Source organism: Herpailurus yagouaroundi, unplaced genomic scaffold (genome assembly GCF_014898765.1).
Source record: "Herpailurus yagouaroundi ecotype Mexico unplaced genomic scaffold, PumYag 181, whole genome shotgun sequence".
In the NCBI taxonomy this organism is placed as follows: domain Eukaryota; kingdom Metazoa; phylum Chordata; class Mammalia; order Carnivora; family Felidae; genus Herpailurus; species Herpailurus yagouaroundi.
The window spans coordinates 22,584,306-22,604,945 of NW_024412412.1; the positions used below are offsets into that span (position 1 = coordinate 22,584,306).

General features: G+C 35.7%; 1 protein-coding gene across 6 annotated transcripts in view; it reads right to left on the reverse strand.

Moving 5' to 3' along the window:
- TUSC3 (tumor suppressor candidate 3) overlaps positions 1 to 20,640 on the reverse strand; it is a 295,584-nt gene that overhangs the window by 86,655 nt on the left and 188,289 nt on the right. For 5 of the 6 annotated variants that reach the window (XM_040490093.1, XM_040490094.1, XM_040490095.1 and 2 more), the window contains exon 6: positions 19,480 to 19,569. The exons of the other annotated variant lie outside the window; for it this stretch is intronic. In XM_040490093.1, the coding sequence (XP_040346027.1) occupies positions 19,480 to 19,569 (90 nt within the window). The remainder of the gene's footprint in view (positions 1 to 19,479; positions 19,570 to 20,640) is intronic. 6 annotated transcript variants of the gene reach the window in all.

A 20,640-nucleotide genomic window follows, 5' to 3' on the forward strand; every position in this document is an offset into this window, starting at 1 on the left:
TGGGAATGGATGATATTGGAGAAGCCAGCAAGCCAGAAAATGTCTGTGGGCTCAGATACCACCCACACCCCCACCTGATCAGCACCAAAAAAAAAAAAAAAAAAAAAAAAAAAAAAGCTCCGAAGCTCCAATAAAAGCCTGATGTTTACAGCCAAAGGACCAGGAAAGGTGCAGCCTAGCAATATGACTTTTAAATAAACATTCTCTCAGGTCACTCCACCCAACTCTTACCTCACATTATCCCATGACTTTCTACTCCTCACAATATTTTTTTTTTTAATTTTTTTTTCAACGTTTATTTATTTTTGGGACAGAGAGAGACAGAGCATGAACGGGGGAGGGGCAGAGAGAGAGGGAGACACAGAATCGGAAATAGGCTCCAGGCTCCGAGCCATCAGCCCAGAGCCCGACGCGGGGCTCGAACTCACGGACCGCGAGATCGTGACCTGGCTGAAGTCGGACGCTTAACCGACTGCACCACCCAGGCGCCCCACTCCTCACAATATTAATAGCAAATTACCACAAGGCCTTCAAGATGCTTCATAATCTAGCACAAAGTTATCTGTGATAGCCTCCTTGCTCAATCAACATTTATAGGCACTAATCCACAAAATTACTTTGTTCTCTGGACAAGGCATGTGGCCTTTGCTCATTCTGTCCTATTTTGAATATACTTCCCATTTCTCCTTTGACGAAAGTTTACTTTTCCTACAATATTCAGCCTTAGGGAAAAGGTCTTTCATAACTCCTTACTCTGTGCTCCTGTATCATTTTGCTTTTATCACGATTATAGCTCTTGTCACACTGTATCAGAAACGAACTATAATTTACTTAACCTGCATCCTTGACTAAACTGTGAAATTTACGAACGTGAGAATTAAGCGCAGAATATTGTGACGGCACCAGAACAACACAGAGTGAAAGGCACACAGCAGTTATTCATGGAACTGAACTCAAATGATTTCAAAGGTAAATATTTCTGATGGCATAGCATGGTGAAATTCATTTTTCCCGAGTCACTGCCATTAGTTTCCTAATTTGGATTAGGAAGATTAGGAGAGTATTTGGATTTCAATGGCCTCGGATACTTATTATATCATCACCAAGGCTTACTGCAGTCATTGTAATCTTGTTCTTTTTTTGCATCTAAGAAACGTGCAAAAGACAAAGTATTCAATCTACAATTAATAATGAATTCTGTACAAGTGTTTTCTACAAGTAGATTGCAGCATTACAATACTCTACCTGGACCCAAATCCTGCTTATGAGCTAGCAAGACATTTTATATGGGGTTTTGTTGTTTATGTCATTCTTCAGTGGCGTTTGTTGCAAGGACAACCACTTGGTGGGCGAGAACAAAACAAAACAAAACAAAACTTTAAAAGTACTATTTTACCTTTAAGTGCTTTGTATTAACATTGAAGTAGATTTTTCCAGTGCCTTTAGTTATGGCCTAATAGAAAGTCTCTGTTCTTTATGACACTAAATGAAGTCTTAAAAGGCACAAAGCATTCCAGTGGCTTGTCATTCTTACCTAAACTCGTAAGAGGGGGAAAAAAAAGTCCTATGCAATCAGAATCTAGAATTCATTAGAAAACCCAACTATAATAAATGAAGTTTCATCCTGCATTTAAACTTCTTTCTAAAGCAAGTATTACTTTTTTTTAAAGTGTATTCTGTGCAGTATTTTTTCCCACTTTATTGAGATAAAGACTTGTAACACTGTGTGCAACCCATGAATTTGATACGCTTATATACCGCAAGGTGATTAACACTACAGCATTAGCTAAAACTTCCATCCTGTCACGTAATCACCATTTCTTTTTTTGTGGTGAGCACATTTAAGATCTTAGCAACTTTATATGATACAGTATTTTTAACTATATTCATCCTGCTTTAAATTATATCCCCAGCATCTTATACATCTTATAACTGGAAGTCTACATCCTTTGCCCAGTAATTCCCTGTTTCCCATCCCCAATGCTGGTCACCACTGCTCTGTATTCCAGTAGTATGCACGCCGTCCTCTTAGCTATGCAGCCCTACTGCTTTTTCACCTTAAAATCAACAGTATACACTGAGGGAAACACTGGTGACAATGGCACGTAGTTTGTGGTCATCAGTAGAATCTGTATATAATGGGTCTCTTTGTCCACTCTGAACTTCTGATTCTAGCTTTCATAGTCCAATGTTCGAACTAGACTGAGCTAACTGGATGAGACAGCTTAATTAAAGACTGTGGGGTATGTTGTTGGGTCTTCATTTAGCTATTAGCTTTTTTTTTTATTTATTGAAATTAAACATTTGCAAGTGCTTGGGTGGCTCAGTTGGTTAAGCCTCCAACTCTTGATCTTGGCTCATGTCATGATCTCACGGTTCCTGAGATCAAGCCCCACGTTGGGCTCTGTGCTGACTGCACGGACCCTGCTTGGGATTCTCTCTCCCTTTCTCTCTTTGCCCCTCCCTCGCTCGTGCTCGTTCTTGCTCTCTCTCAAAATAAATAAACATAAACAAAATTTAAAAATTAAACATTAAACATTTGTAATGTTTGTTAGTGTTCATATTTTCATATATTAATTACAGAATAAAACATATCTGCAAGACCTAAAAATGTGACTAGAATGAGTTTCACTGTATTGAATTAAATTTAAGCGTATACAGAGTGTAAAGAAAATTGATAGTGCACTCAGTATGATGCTGTGCTGATTTGCAAGTGTGTTTGTTTGTCACTATTAAAATGCTATGTAATAGCACAAGCCAAGTACTAATGGTTCACTTAACAGCATGAAAGCCATCACAAAAGCAGTTATTACTGTGTAGCTAGAGGGAAACTATACAACGGTATGGTTACGTGGGACAGAAACATATTCCCTGTTTAAAAAAAATCATCTTCAATAAAATGCATTCAGTGAAATAAGTACTTATTATAACTCCCAACATATATGAATGAAGTGTTGTTTGTTTTTTTTCTTAATTTCCCAAGATCTCACTTTTAGCTGCTGCCTGAGGACTGCTATGGGTTTACCATATAAAACCCAAAATATTTTGCTGCATTGAAGTCAGTTCAGTTGTGAATGAAACGAAGAGCTGTGCCCTCTGTGTACACGCAAAAGCACTGCATTGCAAAAATGGCATGCTGCTTCATCTAAAATTTATCCTCAATGAAGCACTTTTTGGGGGCCCCTGGGTGGCTCAGTCAGTTAAGGGTCCACCTTCAGCTCAGGTCATGATCTCACCATTCGTGGGTTTGAGCCCTACATTGGGCTTTTAGCTGACAGCTCAGAGCCTAGAGCCTGCTGCAGATTCTGTTTCCCTCCCTCTCTGCCCTTCCTCTGCTCACTCTCTCTCTCTCTCTAAAAAATATATATATATACACATTAACAAAAAGTTTTTTTTTTCCAAAAAATGGAAGTACTTTTTCTGTGTCTCAGGCAGCCATGTTGTCTTACATTTTCCCCAATCTCTATACACTTTTATGCCTCAGGGATCTTGCATATGTTAGCTTTTTGAAGGACCCATTTTAGTCCTAAGTTAGAAATTGTCTAAAACTTATTTAAAGTAAACACAATTATCTTGAATGAAAATATTTACAAGGGTGTTGGGTAGTTTCATGGTAATCTTCCTACCTCCACCAGAGACAATGTCAACATACCATGAAACTTTTTAACCAAACACTTAATCATAATCAACATATTGAAGGTACACAGAAACCTTACAATAGAGTTTGGAATTGGGATTCTGCCCTTTCACTTATTCATGTTTTTATTTTTCCATCCAGTATATATTTCTAGGGAACCCATTAAATGCTAGGTACTTTATTTGCCTTAGTAGTGCCAATATATCATGGAGCTCATAGACAAGTGGAGAAATGTGATATACAGGTTTGCCTAAAGTCCCAGTTAGTAAAGCCTTACCTATTATTGCCCTGCATGGTAACAGAACCTAGCATTGTTTTATAATTTTGCCTCAGTACCACGGTCACTTTGTTGGTATGATCCTGCATCTTACATCTTGCAAGCTTTGCCTTAAATCTTCTTATTGTTTGTGTCCAGTTGGACTTGGGTCAAACTTAATGCATTTCTACCATCTGTTGCTGCTGTTCTATGCCTCCAGCATCACATCTGCACTCTTAATCCTAAACTCTGACCGACCTTGATTCATCATCACATATCATTACAATATACACTCTTAATCCCAAACTCTGACTGACCTTGATTACCAACTTCTGGAACTAGCCCAAACTATCCCTACACCTACTTTAAACTGTTGCCGCTTACAATCCTAGCAGTTGTGTAGTAACCTGGGATTTGTATCCTTACTTCTCATCAAAGCATTTCACATATGATAGATATTAAATGAATAGTTGAAAAGAGGAATAAATCTTTCTCTACCAAAAGGAACTCAAACTGTATATTCACCCTCTCAAAAAATATTTATTTAAAACAATGGTTTTCCCTCTAAGGTTTCTTTGTACTTCGTAATTAAGACAGTGAAAGCACATACACAGAAGATAAAAGAACTATAAAATGTGTTTTCTTATGTCACACTTATATTTATTAATCTAACATAGTTAAATATTCTGAGAATCCAGAATAAATGCAGTATCAGAAACAAAGAAAGAAAACAGAAGACAATCCCTTCCACAGAGAAAAGGATATATTACTTTCTAACTGGTTCATAGTATTTAAATTTTTCCAATTTGAGAAAATTATTTACTGCATTGAAAAGAGTAATGCGGTTTTTAAAACCCAAGGAAATTATTCTCATCCTACCAATAAAATTGAGTCTGTTATATTAAACATAATTCATAATGGACATACACATTCTAGTTTTAAAAAAGCATTTTAAAGTTTTATCTTTACAGCTTCAAAATAAGACCATGAGAGACTCTTAAAAACAGAGAATAAACTGAGGGTTGATGGGGGGTGGGAGGGTGACGGGTATTGAGGAGGGCACCTGTTGGGATGAGCACTGGGTGTTGTATGGAAATCAATTTGACAATAAATTTCATATTAAAAATAAGACCATGTAAAGGTCAATAACAGAGTAATTCCTGTTTAATGCATGATTTTTAAACATCATTATATTTTGATTCTCTCAAAAGCTCATCAGTGATTTAAATACAATTAACTTTTCATAAACCTGGATGAAATTTACATTCAAAAGTGACTTTAGTATATTAATTGCCTTTAGGTAAAAGGATTAGGAGCTATGGAAAAACTCATAAAATTTAAGTATTAGCTTCAGGAAAACATGTCTTAATGTTTTTATATTAAGGAAGCTTCATCTATTTTTTTTTGTAAAGTCTTAAGTACCACCAGTCACATATGTCATAAATACTTATCAAAATCAAGAACTAAAATATACTGTCACTTTTATATTAAAAAAAAAAGGTCACAGTAGCATTTGATCATGTTGTTACATTATTCTTTAGTTTATAAATAAGTTCTCAAACTCCAGAATAATTAGTAACTCTAAAGGGAAGAAACGATAATATGCACTGGTGAAATTTCCCATCATTTTGGATGAGTCAAGCTCAATATTTTAAAATAACAATAGATCTCTCACCTGCTTCCTCCTTCTCCCTAAATGTTATTAAACTTGTGGTGTCACTTTAGCTAAAAATTAAAATAGCCTAAAGCATGTAAGAATAGCATGTAGGTAGAAAAATGAGTCATATATTTTTTCTGTTAATTCTGGTTTATAACGAACACATAATGTATTTTATTTTGGAATGATGTTCTTACTTTCTCCATATTTCTAAAACCCTTTCTCTCTCCTAGTTCAACTGTCACTTTTTGATAAAGCTGCTTCTTTATGTCCTTGGACACCTATAAAATTCTTCTATTCAGAATGGCCATGACAGGTATTTGTCTTGTTTATTCCTTTCAACTTTATATTTTTGAACAACCATGTCCACTAATAAAATTAAAGTATCTGAGTACAGACTGAAATGTTACTCACCTTTATAATCCTCTTTAAGACTGTATGTACGTGAATGAATGAACAAGCCAAAAAATATGCACACAAAATGACCAAACCTCATGGATTTATGTGCATTTTTTTCTGTATTTAGGTTACTAATGCTGCCTGTGTTTCCGAGATGTTTAGAAAATGTCAAAGTTTTTGCTTTGGTTTGTTTTTTGCTTATTTTCAAGTTAATCTTCAAAAAGTAAGTGCTTTATCTACCTAGTTATTTATTTGTTTATTTTACTAACTAGGAGAACACTGACTAAAATAGTATAGAGATGATTATGAAATTATTTCTTGCTGTATAACTGTATATGTGTAGTCTGCTTAATAGGCTACCTATACAGGTGGCTGCTCATTCCTTTCATGCACTACAATTTAACCCACTTGAAAGATTCTGGACTTGTTCCAAGTGTATTTAATTTGAACTTACCCCAAACTGGGTAATAAAATAGAGAGTTAATATATACCATAAAATGCTTTAAAACAATTTTAAATTATTGTTTGCCTCTACTATAGTGTCTACTCTTATTTTATCCATGAGTGTAACTTTTAAAAAAAAAAATTAAGCTTCATTCCTGAAATGAATTTTATAACAGATGTAGTAGCAGAGCTGCTGTGTTAATAATGCAAAAATGCCTTCATTCTCTCCCAAGGAAGCAATTACTGTGAAAAGCAACATTATTTTTCTGCCAAGGAATAAAATTATTGTATCCGACATCACATCTCACAAGAATCTGTCAAAAGCCCTGAAAGTTAGGTAACATTAGTTTCTTTTCACTATTTTTTTTCGACAATTGCGTTTTTCGAAAATTGTCATTTTTTTTTCGACGAACAACAAAAGGGAACACTGTGAAGTAAGTTGCCACTCACTGTATATCTGGAATTTTTTTGGCAACTTATTTACTTATTCAATCTTTAAGTTACAGTTTCAGGTTCAAAATGTAAACAATGAGTCTTCAGGAATCCTTTCTAGTTAAATGATACTGCATCATCATACCACTGTACTCTTTCAGCAAAGTACAGATCTGCTTAGGTTCAAGTTAATTGAATATGCAAACTAGTACCCACAATTTATTCTCATCCACTCAAACTTCTAAGGGACCAAAAATGGTCCCTTTTTAAAAAAAAATTAATAGTATAAAAAGTATGTAAGATTGTACACATATTAAGTACTCTCTATCAATTTCTGCTGTTCTTAAGGAGTCCTACAGCTTTTCGATTCACACAAAGTATCTCAAGCCTCACATATGAAGAAGAAACATCTGAATTATTATTATCGTAATCTCTATGGCACCTAAATTGTTTGGAACTATTATATCTCAAAATAATATCTCTTGTCAGGTGATTGCAGTATCTGACAGCGCATTTTGATATTTAGGTGATTTTCCCTGTACCTTTCCCTCATTTTACATACAAATTGTTTTTTATACTTTGGATTGTGGTATGCCTTCATGATATTCTTGTATTGTTTATAAGTTTTTATAAGTAGAAAAAATTATTTTTCTCCATTTTGCTTATTGGTTAATATATTAAGTTTTGAAAGCATGGATGTCTTCAGTATATATTAAACAACTAACGGGTTTATTAAAATACACAAACAACATACCTGCTAAAGGGGTACTATCCAAAATTTATAAAGAACTTATCAGACTCAACACTCTTCCCCAAAAACCAAAAACCCAGTTAGGAAATGGGCAGAAGACTTGAATAGACACTTTTCCAAAGAAGACAACCAGATGGCTAACAGACACAGGAAGATGCTCAACATCATTCATCATCAGGCAAATACAAATCAAAACCACACTGAGATACCACCTCACACCTGTCAGAATGGCTAAAATTAACACCACGAGAAGCAACGGGTGTTGGGGAGGATGCAGAGAAAGGGGAACCCTCTTGCACTGTTGGTGGGAATGCACACTGGTGCAACAGGTCTGGAGACCAGTATGGAGGTTCTTCAAAAAATTAAAAATAAAACTATCCTACGATCCAGTAATTGCACTATTAGGCATTTACTCAAAAGGTACAAAAATACAGAATTGAAGGGGTACATGCACCTCAACGTTTAAAGCAGCATATCGACAACAACAGCCCAACTGTGGAGAGAGTCCAAATGTCCATCGACTGATAAATGGATAAAGGAGAGGTGGGGTGTGGGTGTGTGTGTGTGTGTGTGTGTGTGTGTGTGTGTGTGTGTATACAATGGAATATTGCTCAGCCATCAGAAAGAATGAAATCTTGCCATTTGCAATGACATGGATGGAGCTAGAACGCATTATGCTAAGTGAAATAAATCAATCAGTGAAAGACAAATACCATATAATTTCACTCATATGTGAAATTTAAGAAACAGCAGATAAACATATAGGAAGGGGTAGGGGGAAAGAGAAGAGAGGGAAACAAACCACCAGAGGCCCTTAATGGTAGAGAAGAAACTGAGGGTTGATGGAGGGAGGTGGGTGGGAGATGGGTGAGATGGGTGATGGGTACTAAGGAGGGCACTTGTTGTCGAGAGCCCTGGGTTTTGTATATAAGTGGTGAATCAATGAATTCTACTCCCGAAAGCAATATTGCACTGTATGTTAAGTAACTTGAAATACAGAAAGACAGAAAGAGGAAGGGAAGGAGCGAATGAATGAATATATAAGGGCAGTCAAGTTTAATGTAGCATTGGAACCAAAATCATTTATACCTATCTTGAAAGTTTACAAATCAGGAAAAGTTCTGTTAACACTCATCTAGTGTTACATGGTTCCAAATATATCAAGTATGGGAGAAATAATACTAGGTGTGAAGCTTATGCTTCTGAAACATTACTTAGTGTTATACATAAAGAACCATGGCTCTTCATGTGCATCTGTCGACAACTTGTATTCCCCATGAATAGCCCAACAGAGCCATAATAGGATGAAATAACACACAAAACACTCTGGTAAGATAAAAGAGATATGGCATGTGAAGTGAAACTATTTCTGGGGGATAAGTAAAATACATGAAAGCATATTAATGAAAACATACAGTGAACTTTGATGAAGTTCTTAAACACAAAGAAACTGTGCACCAATGTCCACTTCAAATGATCCTGGGTGTTAATGGAAGTTCTCCAGAACTTTGGCATTAGGGATCCTTTGCTTTGCTTTGTAATTCTGTTTCAAGTTTTGCATTCTGCTGAATCTCTACCAGTGTCATAACCAGAAGGAAGGATAAGGTGTAGCAGGCGATCATGATACATGTACGTGATACATGATACATGATACATCATCATGTAAGGTGATACATCAGGTGTAGCGTCTTAACCCTGAATCTCTCTCTTCTGTTTCACTATCCTCTTTTTATAGTCTCATCTTGGGAATAGATACAGACTCATTCCCTTTGTTCAACTGTGTGTATGCAGGAGGTATTTACTTGATGCAAGAAAAAGCCATTCAATTCTCAGTGGCTTTTTAAGCTCTCTGCTCATATTTTGAATGGCTAGCCTGGTTTTTAATGTTCTGCATTTCATATTTGTCATGCCTTTACAGTTTAACACAAGAACATTCTCTTTAATCTACTACCTATAGATAGCACTTTGCTTAACTACATAATATATTCTTTCCCCTTGATAAGAAACTATAAGGTGGTACCATTTTCTGATACATATATTTTCTAATTTTCTAAATCTCCAAAATGAGCACTTATTAATTTTATGATCAGTGGGTAAATTTTAAAAGCAAAAGCTGAAATACAAGAAGGCAAAGTATCCTATTTCAAAAAATAATTAGAAGAATCAGATAGTAAAGAAAAACAACATAGAAGTAAATGATAACTTTTTGGACTACACCTAGCCTCACATATCTTTAAGTCTCTAGGGCCTTATTAGGCCCTGGTCATATTTAAAAGGATCATGTTTGCCAAGATTACAGAGATCCCATGACCTTCACCCCATATTTAATTAAGCAATCTTTGTGCAGAAAATAGGAGGCATCATCCCTGATTCAGATTGTTCAGGGACTCAGATTTCTTAGCATTTCAGGCAAAATTTTAAAATGGATTTTATCGGCAAGATTCAAACATTAACCACTGTTACTAACAATTTAGACATATATATTTAAAAATAATTGAGTCTAATTATCATCAATTTAGTCCATGAATGACTCTTTATCATGTTACAAGACCCACCATTCTAATTCTGGCTCTATTACTCTCTCTTGAAATGTTACTTTTCCTCACTTGTAAAAGACCTGCTCTCTCTGACCTCATAGTATCGTTACTCAACATCTATTAGCTACCACACACCAAAGCACTTGACATGTTATGTCCTAGCATTTCCCGGAGTGTGTCTAGTAGCTATGTTAAGATGGAGGCAAAATTAAGTTGAAAGGCACCAGGTTAAACAAAATTAAATAAGTTTTTTTTAATCAATGAATATGTACCATAAACTTCTACATGAATAATATTAGACGCAGTGTTTACCAAACATGTGATGAGGAAAAGATTCTAGAGCAGCCTATTAGGTAAGTTTTACTATTAGACAAACTCATCTACAAAAAATATGTGGTAGAGTTGAACTCAGAATTATTAGCATTCAAAGCATGTATTGTTTTAAGCATGTATTTAAAACATTTTTCATTATTTAAGCGCCATTGAATGATAATATTATATTACCTTCCAGTGTGTAACATAGTGATCCCCTACTTACTAACATGATGAAATGAACACAATAATAACTAGCTACAATCTGTCACATAAAAAATTGTTAAAATACTGTTAACTGTATTTCCTATGCGATACATTGCATTACCCTAATTTTATAATCAGAAGTCGATACCTTTTAATGCTCTTCCCCTATTCCACCCATCTCCCAACCTCTCCCTTCTCCCCTCTGACAACCATCCCCTCTGTTTCCGCTTTGTTTGTTCATTTGTTTTTTTAGATTCCACATAGAAGTGAATTATATGGTATTTGCCTTTTGTCTTGCTCTGACATACTTCACTTAGCATAATATCCTCAAGGTTCCTCCATGTTGTCAAACGACAAGAATTCATTCTTTTTATAGCTAAAATTCCACTGTGTATGTGTGTACATACCACAACTTTATCCATTCACCTAACAGGGAACACTTAGACTGTGTCTATATCTTGGCTGTTGAAAATAATCCTGCAAGAAACACAGGGGTGCATATGTCATTTCAAATTAGTGTCTTCGTTTTCTTTGGGTAAATACCCGGAAGTGCAATTGCTGGATCACACAGTTCTGTTTTGTAGTTGAGAAACATCCCTATGATTTTCCACACTGGTGTCACCATTTTGTGTTCCCATCAACTGTGCGTCAGGGTTCCCTTTCCTCCTGCTAACACTGGTTATTTTCTGTCGTTGTGATACCATCCATTCTCACGTGTCTGGGATGATATCTCTTTGTGGTTTTGCTGTGCATTTCCCTCATGATTAGTGGCTCTGAGCATCTTTTCATGTACCTGTTGGTCATCTGTATGTCTTCTTTGGAGAACTGTGTCTGTTCAGGTCCTATGCCATTTTTTAACTGGTATATTTTTTCTGATACTGAGCTGTGTGAGTTTTCTATGCATTTGGGATATTAATCCCTTATCAAATATATCATTTGTAAGTATCTTCTCCCATCCAGTAGTTGCAATTTCATTTGTTGATGATTTCCTTTGCTGTGTAAAAGCTTTTTTGCTTGATGTAGTACCGTTTGTTGATTTTTGTCTTTTTTGCTCTTCTCTAAAGAAACAGATCTAAAAAAATATTGCTCAGACCAATGTCCAATACTATGTTGTTACCTTTTTAGAATTTTATTTTCCAGACTTATATTGAAGTCTTCAATTCCTTTTGAGTTTATTTTTTGTATGGTGTAAGAAAGTGGTCCCATTTCATCCTTTTGCAGCTATCCAGTTTTCCCAACACCATGAAGAGACCTTTTTCACCATTGTATGTTCTTGCCTCCTTTGTCAAAGATGAATTGACCATATACACATGGGCTTATTTTCAGATTTTCTAATCAGCTCCATTGATTTGTGCGTTTTTGTGCTCGTACTACAGTATTTTGATGACATAGCTCTGTAGTACAGTTTGAAATCAGGGAGCCTGACACCTCCAGCTTTGTTTTTCTTTCTTAAGATTGCTTTCTTTTGTGGTTCCATACAAATTTTAGATTTCTTTGTTCTACTTCTGAGAAATATGCCCTTCGTATTTTGATAGGGGTTGTACTAAAGCTACAGATTGCTTTGAGTAGTACAGACCTCTTAGTGTTAATTCTTCGTACTCATGATCACGGTGTATCTTTCCATTTGTTTGTGTTTATCTTCATTTCTTCTGTCAACGACTTACAGTTTGCAGAGTACAGAAGAATGTTTATAGAAGTATAATAGCATGCACACAGAAAAGTTCCTATTTCACAAGTTTACAATTAGATGAATTTTACAAACTGATAGCACCTGTGAATATACAACCTAAATGAAGAGATAGATGTCGAGAAGCTGTCTCATGTCCCATTCTAGCTACAACTCACACAGCTCAAAGGGACTACTTTTCTAACATTTAACACACAGATAAGTTCTGCCTGGTTGTGAAGTTAAATACATTTTTTTTGTGCCAGGCTTCTTTCACTTAACATTTCATTTTTGAAATCAGTTCTTTTTGTTCTAAGTAAAAAGCAGCTACATATATTCCACTGTTTGTACTATGATTTATTTAATCATTCTGTTGATAGACATTTGGGTTGTTGCCACTCTGGGACTATTAAGAATAATGCTATTAACATTTTTGTACACTGCATTTGGCAATCATTTCCATGCATTTCTCCTGAATATACATTTATGAAATGACATTTCAGGATCATGGGTAGGAGTCTGATCAGTTTTACTACATGCTGTCAGCTTTTAAATTGCTTGAACCAATTCCTGTTCTAGTGACTGAAACTCTGCATGGTATCAGTGCTATTGATTTTAATCATTATGGTAAATGTAGTGCAGCACCTTATTGTGTTTTAACTTCCACATACTTAATAAAGTAATAATAAGGTTGAAATCTTTTTCATATGTTTATGCGTCCACACAGTATTATGGTGTCACTGTAGCCATATATGTGTTCATAGGTTTGTGAAAACTCATTCTGTTAAATGGGTCTATTTGTTTATCCTTCGATGATTAAAATCCATCTTAGTTAATGCGGCTTTAAAGTAAGTTTTGAAATCTGGTGACCTAAAGTTAGAGTTGGCTTTGTACTTCTCTTTCAACACTGTCTTACTGTTCTTATGCATTTGAATTTCCTGTAGATTTCCTAAAGTATAACTTGAAATTTCAAATACCACGTGATAATGCTGATGTATATCTAATAAATCAGTGCCCTCAGTAAAAACTGTCAGTCTGAAGGAGAAAAAAAAATAAGCCTTTTAATAACTAATGTGGCTTTTATGCTTAAAAAATGTAACACTAGATGTTATAAAGCCAAATTCTATTAAAACTTACTTATACAGAGAAATGTCAATCTCATTATGTAACTAATATGTGGCACAAAAGATCTCATCATCATCCAGAATTCTATTTAGAATTTACAACTTCAGAGAAAAGCAGGGAAAAAAAATCCACTATTTTGGGAAATCACAGAGATTTTCGTGGCACAATCCTAAGGTATTTACAAAGTCACTTCACTTTAACATAACACTGAAATAATCCTTCATGAATAATTTTAACACAAATTCTTCTGACCACCTAAGATAGAGTTGAAATATAACATTTCCATAACTTAGCAAAACTGAACAAAAATTACAACTCAATTAGCTGATCTTTGTGTATAATAGTTACCTACAATAAGTCTTTAAAATGTGAGTGGAGGTTCCCTTTGTCATTTTATTCCATACCACTGAAAGAGGTAAATAGCCTCTTTATAATAACACAAATGCTACATGGTAATTTCTCTTTAGAAATGTAGGTTAAAATATGAAGAAATTACCAAAGAAGGATAGTGCTAATTTTTAAGTTATATCTTAAAATTTAAATACATCTATTATAAAGAAAAACATTTACTATTATCATTCTAATGAGCAATCATTAAAGTTCTGTACCAGTAACCATTTCATTTTGTAAAGCAAAGTTAATCTTCTATTTTGTTTCAGTAATATGAAAACACATTATTATGTAAATCAATTCATTAAAACAAAACTTAAACCGTAATTTCCTGTTTCACTGTATGTTGACATTCTGCATATAAAAAGGCAGGAAGAGAAATTTTGCTGGAATATGTTAAAATGCAAAACAAGAAAAAAGCTACATACTCATGGGCAACATTCAGCTTCCCCTTTACTGGATGCTATAATAGGCCCTTTCTACACTGCTAAGCAGTTAGCATTTCACATAAACCTACAACTGTAGCCACATCTCTCATGCAATTGTTTCTGTAGTAAGAAACTCCAGAATTCCTAAGACCTTTATATTTATGTGAAATAAAAGGGGGTGAAGAGTTTGGAACAGAATTCATTTGTTTAAATACCTTGGCTATGGTTTCAATTTCATCATTTCTATCATTTTTATTAAGGTGCTGAAAGTTACGATAAATATGTTAAAAGAGGTACCAAAGAAGGAAATGTTTTTCCCTTTCAAAATACAGAAAATTCTCTTAATGTGTTCCTCTGAGCCATCAGAGTTCCTTTTCCTAAGAGCCACACCAATCTCTACCTGAAAAACAAATAACTTTCTAAATAAAGAAAATGTGTCTCTAATCTGAACTTTAAATGTTCCTGTCACATTAAGGTCAGTAACTGGTTTATGCTGAATTAACAGTGACATGTTAATCCTATTATTCTTCTGACTAGTGAGAAAAAAAATTAAAAGGAGAATTAAGATAATCCAATTTAAGAAACAAAAATTTCCCAGTATGAAACCTTATAATCATTTAATAAAACATTTATTGAGAACAAGCTAAATGCAAGTTGTAAAGATAAAAAATAGCTTAGGAGAAACTCTGTATGTCTAAGGGCTTGACTAAAATGGGATATATGTCAGAGAAAGACAAATATATAATTTTACTCAAATGTAGAATTTAAGAAACAAAACAGTTGAACATGGGGTGGGGGGAAGAGGGAGGCAAACCACAAAATAGACTCTTAACTACAGAAAACAAACTGAGGGTTGCCGAAGGGGAGGTAGGTGGGGGAATTGGCTAGATGGGTGACGGGCATTAAGGAGGGTACTTGTTATCATGGACACTGGGTATTATATGTAAGTGATGAATCACTTTAGTCCTAAACTAGTATTACACTATATGTTAATTAACTGGAATTTCAATAAAAACTTGAAACACAAAACAATAAAGTAGAAAATAGGATATATGAATCATTAAAAAATTATTATACTAAAAATGCATAGATACATAAGTGGACTAACTACATGTTAATAAATATATAAAGAAAGTAGGGAGCACTTCCAATGTAATTAAGAACTAACACATCTCAGCAGGATGGCAAATCAGGTGAGATTTGATAGATACAGAGAATGCTCCAGGAATGGAAACAGCAAAATAAAGCATATATTTAGGAAACAAGCAACAGTGCAAATATGCGAATACTGAGTTTTTTTGCAAAGCAGAGTTATCAAGGTAAAAAAGCAGAATTATAAGGGTCAGGAAATGGAGAGGCTCTTGAACTGGTAACTCAGTTCCATACACATATTAATATTATATCTATAACAAGTTATGTTTCAGGAATATTCATCTGGTAGCCCTAAATATTCAGCTATGAAGTGTAGTGCCTCACATGCACTGAGTAAGCAACAGGTCATATCCACCGTCATCACCGCTATTAGCACAAACATTTTAGAAGCTTACTCCAGTAAACTACATGGAATAATGAACTACATGTTTTGTATTAACTACATATAAACTACATGTATTAGAAAAGCAGTAGTTGAAATATTAATAGAGATTACAGTAAGAATGAAGGGTAGCAGAATATGACACTTCAAAATATGCCACTGGTGTCAATGATGAAGTTTTGGGAACATGGTGGGGTGGTGCAGAGCCGACGGCCAAGAAAGAATTCTGGAAGATGTCTTTGGTGCAAAAAGGTAATTTTATTAAAGCATGGGGGCAGGACTCATGGGCAGAAGAGCTGTGCTCTTCCTGGTTGTACACAACCCTTAGGGTTGTGATGGGTAACTCATTATACACCCTCAGGTTGGTTGGGAGGAGGTCAGGGATAGAGTTATTCTCTAAGAAATTTTGGACGCCAAGTTTCCAGGACCTTGAGGGGCTAGCTGTTGCTAGGGAAACACCATTTATCACCGTTTAATAAAACCTCATTCATGAGACCCTTCAGATGTATATGGAGGCGGAGCATAAGCCCGGAGTCTGATTGCCAGCATATATCTTGGGGCAGTGAGAAAAATGAAGTAGACTTACAGGATCCTCCAGGTTGGGACAATGTTAAACTAAGGTTCTCTTTTGCCACTGACAAAGTGTCATCATCGAGGTAGCTAGCTCCTAGAGGGAGGTCACTCTGCCAGTTTCAAGGACTTCTCAATGGGCTACAGGTAGTAAGGGAATTTAGTTTTTCATTTGCCTTAGTCTCTCGCATTATCATGGCCAAGCACTTAAACCCCGTTCCTTTGTTCTTGGGTAGCCAGGGGTGTCCTAGGAATATCACACATATTCCACCTGGGGATGAGGCAGTGTGTCAGCCCATATTTTGCCCCCAGCTTGCCCCATACTCCCCCTTCATAAGGATTATTTTGAGCTGAAGGCAACCAACAAGCAGATACAACAAAAGCATTCTGCCCTCCCCAATCTGGCTAAAAGCAGCATATACATCTACAAAGGTGTCCCTCCTCCCCCCTTACCACGAAGGACAAAGGTAAATTTCTGGAGACAACTTTAGAGCCTTATGAATGGAAGGAAGGCACCTGTGACTTAAATCTGCATAATACATCTTACTTTTCCTGGTCACCTGCACAAAAGTGGCCTCCTCTCCACACATTTCTGTCTCTCTTTAACTAATGATGGTATTTGAGCATGTACATTAAGTTATCTCTGTGTGTTTACAAATTTTTCCAAGTACCTCCTATGTATGCAGGCAGTATACATGTTAATAAATGTGGTTTTCTCTTATAATTCTGTATTTTATTATAGGGACCCTAGCTAAAACCTCTGAAGAGTAGTTACCACATTTCATAGGAATGTTGATTAATTTTCCATATACTTGAACAAATCGAACAATATAAAAAGCAATGCTTGATGCTTTCAACCTAAGGAATATTCTTTTAAAAGAATGTTAAAAGACAGTAATGATAAACTTAGAAGATTTCCTAAATTTACATGTTTAGGTATCATGAACATAACAGTGAGCAAATCTTTGTGTCAGGATGTTCTTTATGTAATACGAAAATATCAGTGACAAAAACCGATAGAAAGTCATGCTGTCAGGTGCTTATATCTTACTGGTATCATGACAAAAGTCAGACATGCACAAAAATAATACAAAATAAGTAGATAACACAGCATGTTAGAAGATGATAAAGTGCTATGAAGAAAAAATAAAACAGAAAAGGGAGATAGTGCGGGCACTGGGGAGAAAGAGAGGAAAGGACTACACTTTCCAACAGGATGGTCAGAAAGACTTGCTTGAAAAATATTTCCAATTATTTTTCTTTAAAATAATTCAGGGGCGCCTGGGTGGCGCAGTCGGTTAAGCGTCCGACTTCAGCCAGGTCACGATCTTGCGGTCCGTGAGTTCGAGCCCGCGTCAGGCTCTGGGCTGATGGCTCAGAGCCTGGAGCCTGTTTCCGATTCTGTGTCTCCCTCTCTCTCTGCCCCTCCCCCGTTCATGCTCTGTCTCTCCCTGTCCCAAAACTAAATAAACGTTGAAAAAAAAAATAATTCAATTTGAATATTAAAAACATTCAATTCTTCTAAATAGTGACAGAATTCAAAAACATACACATAGCAAAACCCATGTCTAAATGACGATGGCAGCTGAGCATCCAAAGAAACTAACTCTGACTCCGTATCATTGGCATCTTTAGGAGAAATCTAAGTACGTTCACAAAAATATGAGGCCAAATTGATTATTATGTAGTATCTAATCTGGCAATTAGCAACTAGTCCTTAAAACCTGACTGGGCAGTCAAGGAACAGGCAATTGAATAAAGTGATTTATATCCTTGTATTATAGAGTTACCCAAAGAAATTTAAAGAAAGTCACAATGTAGGAAGAAGAAATAAGTAACTTGTTGGCTTTAATATTAAACATATTTCAAGTATTGTGAGCAGTGAAGAATAAATCTCATAAAGTTATGTTATAATCTATACCTATAGAGAATTTATAATTATATTGCCATATGAAAATTTTATTCAGAACCACAATTTTAGAAATTAAGAATTTATTATCCTAGGTGATTGTAGTAACATGGTTATGATTTTCAAAGGCCTTATCTTTTAGGGACGCTTACTATAGTATTTCTGTATGAAATGAACTGACATTGAACACTTCTTTCAAAAGAATCCAACAGCAGGTAAAGAGAATGGAGCAGGGGACTAGATGAAACAAGGATTGGTTATGAGCTAGTAATTGTTTGGCCATGGGTATATGAGGGTTGTCATGACATTATTTTCTCAGAACCCGTATGTTTTCCAAATGAAAAAGTTACAGAAAAAAATTACATTTTTAAACAGTTAATCATCACCAACCTAATAAATACTAAGCCCCAAAGATAGTTGATCTATTACAATATATCCCATTCACCAAAAAAAAAAAAAAAAAAAAAACCCCGAAATAATCCTCCTGAAAACAATACCCTAAAAAAGGAAAGCAACAAAATAAGTAAATTCGGTAGTAGTTACTAATGTTAACTTTGCTACTGATTTCATTAATGTCACTTTTAATTCTGTAGCAAACAATTGTTAGCATTCTAATACAAGGACTACCAGAGTTCATAATGATGTTTTAATTACTCTCTTCTGAACTAAATTAAATTTACCACTGATAGGACAGTGACTACAAACTGTTCCTATTTCCTCTGCAGGCATTACATATTATTACCGGAGCAATATGTAAAGTTGATAAAGTAAGTTATGAATGTCTATTCGATATGGTAGGAACATTAATTTTTTTTTTCTTTTTTAAGTTTATTCACTTTGAGAGAGAGAGCGACAGCAGGAGTAGGAGAGGGGCAGAGAGAATCCCAAGCAGGCTCTGCACCATCGGCACAGAGCCTGATGTGGGGCTTGAACTCACAAAACCGTTAGGTCATGACCTGAGCTGAAACTGAGTCGGATGCTTAACAAAGTGAACCACCCAGGTGGCCCAGCACATTAATTTTCTTAAACAGCAAAGCAGTCCTCATCCCAAAAACAATATATTGTATATATGTGTATGTATATAGCAGAGGTAGTATTAGAAGAGAAAGAACAAACTTATAATTTACAAATAAAATCCTTTCTCACTAAATAGTAAACATAATTTCTGATTCCTATATAAACAAGATTAAAGTGCAAAATGTGGATGCTTAGAACACACACTTACCACTTGTCCATTGTGTGGGTTCTTATGAGCATACGGAGGTCCACGGATATGATTCCACATCTGGCCAGAAGTCATAGCAAAGACTATACACTGAAAAACAGTGTATATGTGAGTTAAAGAATATCAGAACACTGAATTTTAAAAATATAATGGTCATGAAACTAAATTTAAAAAATCATGTATCAGTTCACCCATTGGCATGATTTTCACTTACTAACTGTGGGACTTTGGGTAAGTTATTTGTTTTCTGGCTTCTCATATTTATCTATAAAATAGGCATAAAAATCATGCTAAAAAATGTTAATAATTAAATTCAATAACATAGATAAAGCATCTGGCATAGTGGCAATCTGATATGTCCTAACCAAAGACAGTCCAAAGCATAGGTTATTAACCACCTAGATTCATAGTTGAAGGCAATTATATATATTATAAAATAGTGAAGATGAAGAATGTTTTTAACCCATTTAAATACACAGACCTCAACTCAGAGAAGAAGGCAGTGGAGGAGGATGACTCTAGGCTCTTCTCGTCCCATGAACATGACTAGATTAACTATCAGAGCATCCTGAATACCCCAAAAATGACCTGAAGACTGACAGAACTCCACAACTAAAGGGAGAGAAGAGGTCATACTGAAGGAAAGAGTGAGAGCGAGAGCGAGAGAGAGAGAAGGGGATGGAGGAAGAAAGGGAGGGAGGGAGGGTAAGCAAGCGTGAAAAGGGGGAAAAAACAAGGAGGATAGTTTTCCAAAGTCATTAGCTTAGAAAACAAGAGGGTCTGAATTTCCTGAGTTCTTGCAACAGTGAGACCTAAAGCCTAGAGCTGTAAAGGTCAGAGGACTTGGCTGAGATAGAGGTCTCCTGTTCCTGGAGAGAAGGCAGGCAAACAACCTGGCTGGAGCCATTTTCCTCCATCACCACTCAGCATAAACACACACCACCTGCTGGAAGCAGCGCAGCTCTGATACTGACTGCTTCCCTTGCTTACACCAAGCCCCACACCCCTGCGTCTGGCGGGACTGCCTTTCTCGGTCAAGCTTGTCTCAGTTCCAACGGAGCGGGCCCCCTCCCCCAGACCAGCACAAATCCCTGCTCACGCCACGTCCCCCAAACAGAGTTCTGCAGGGCTTCAGTTCTGGTAGGGTGGCATCCGGTCTCA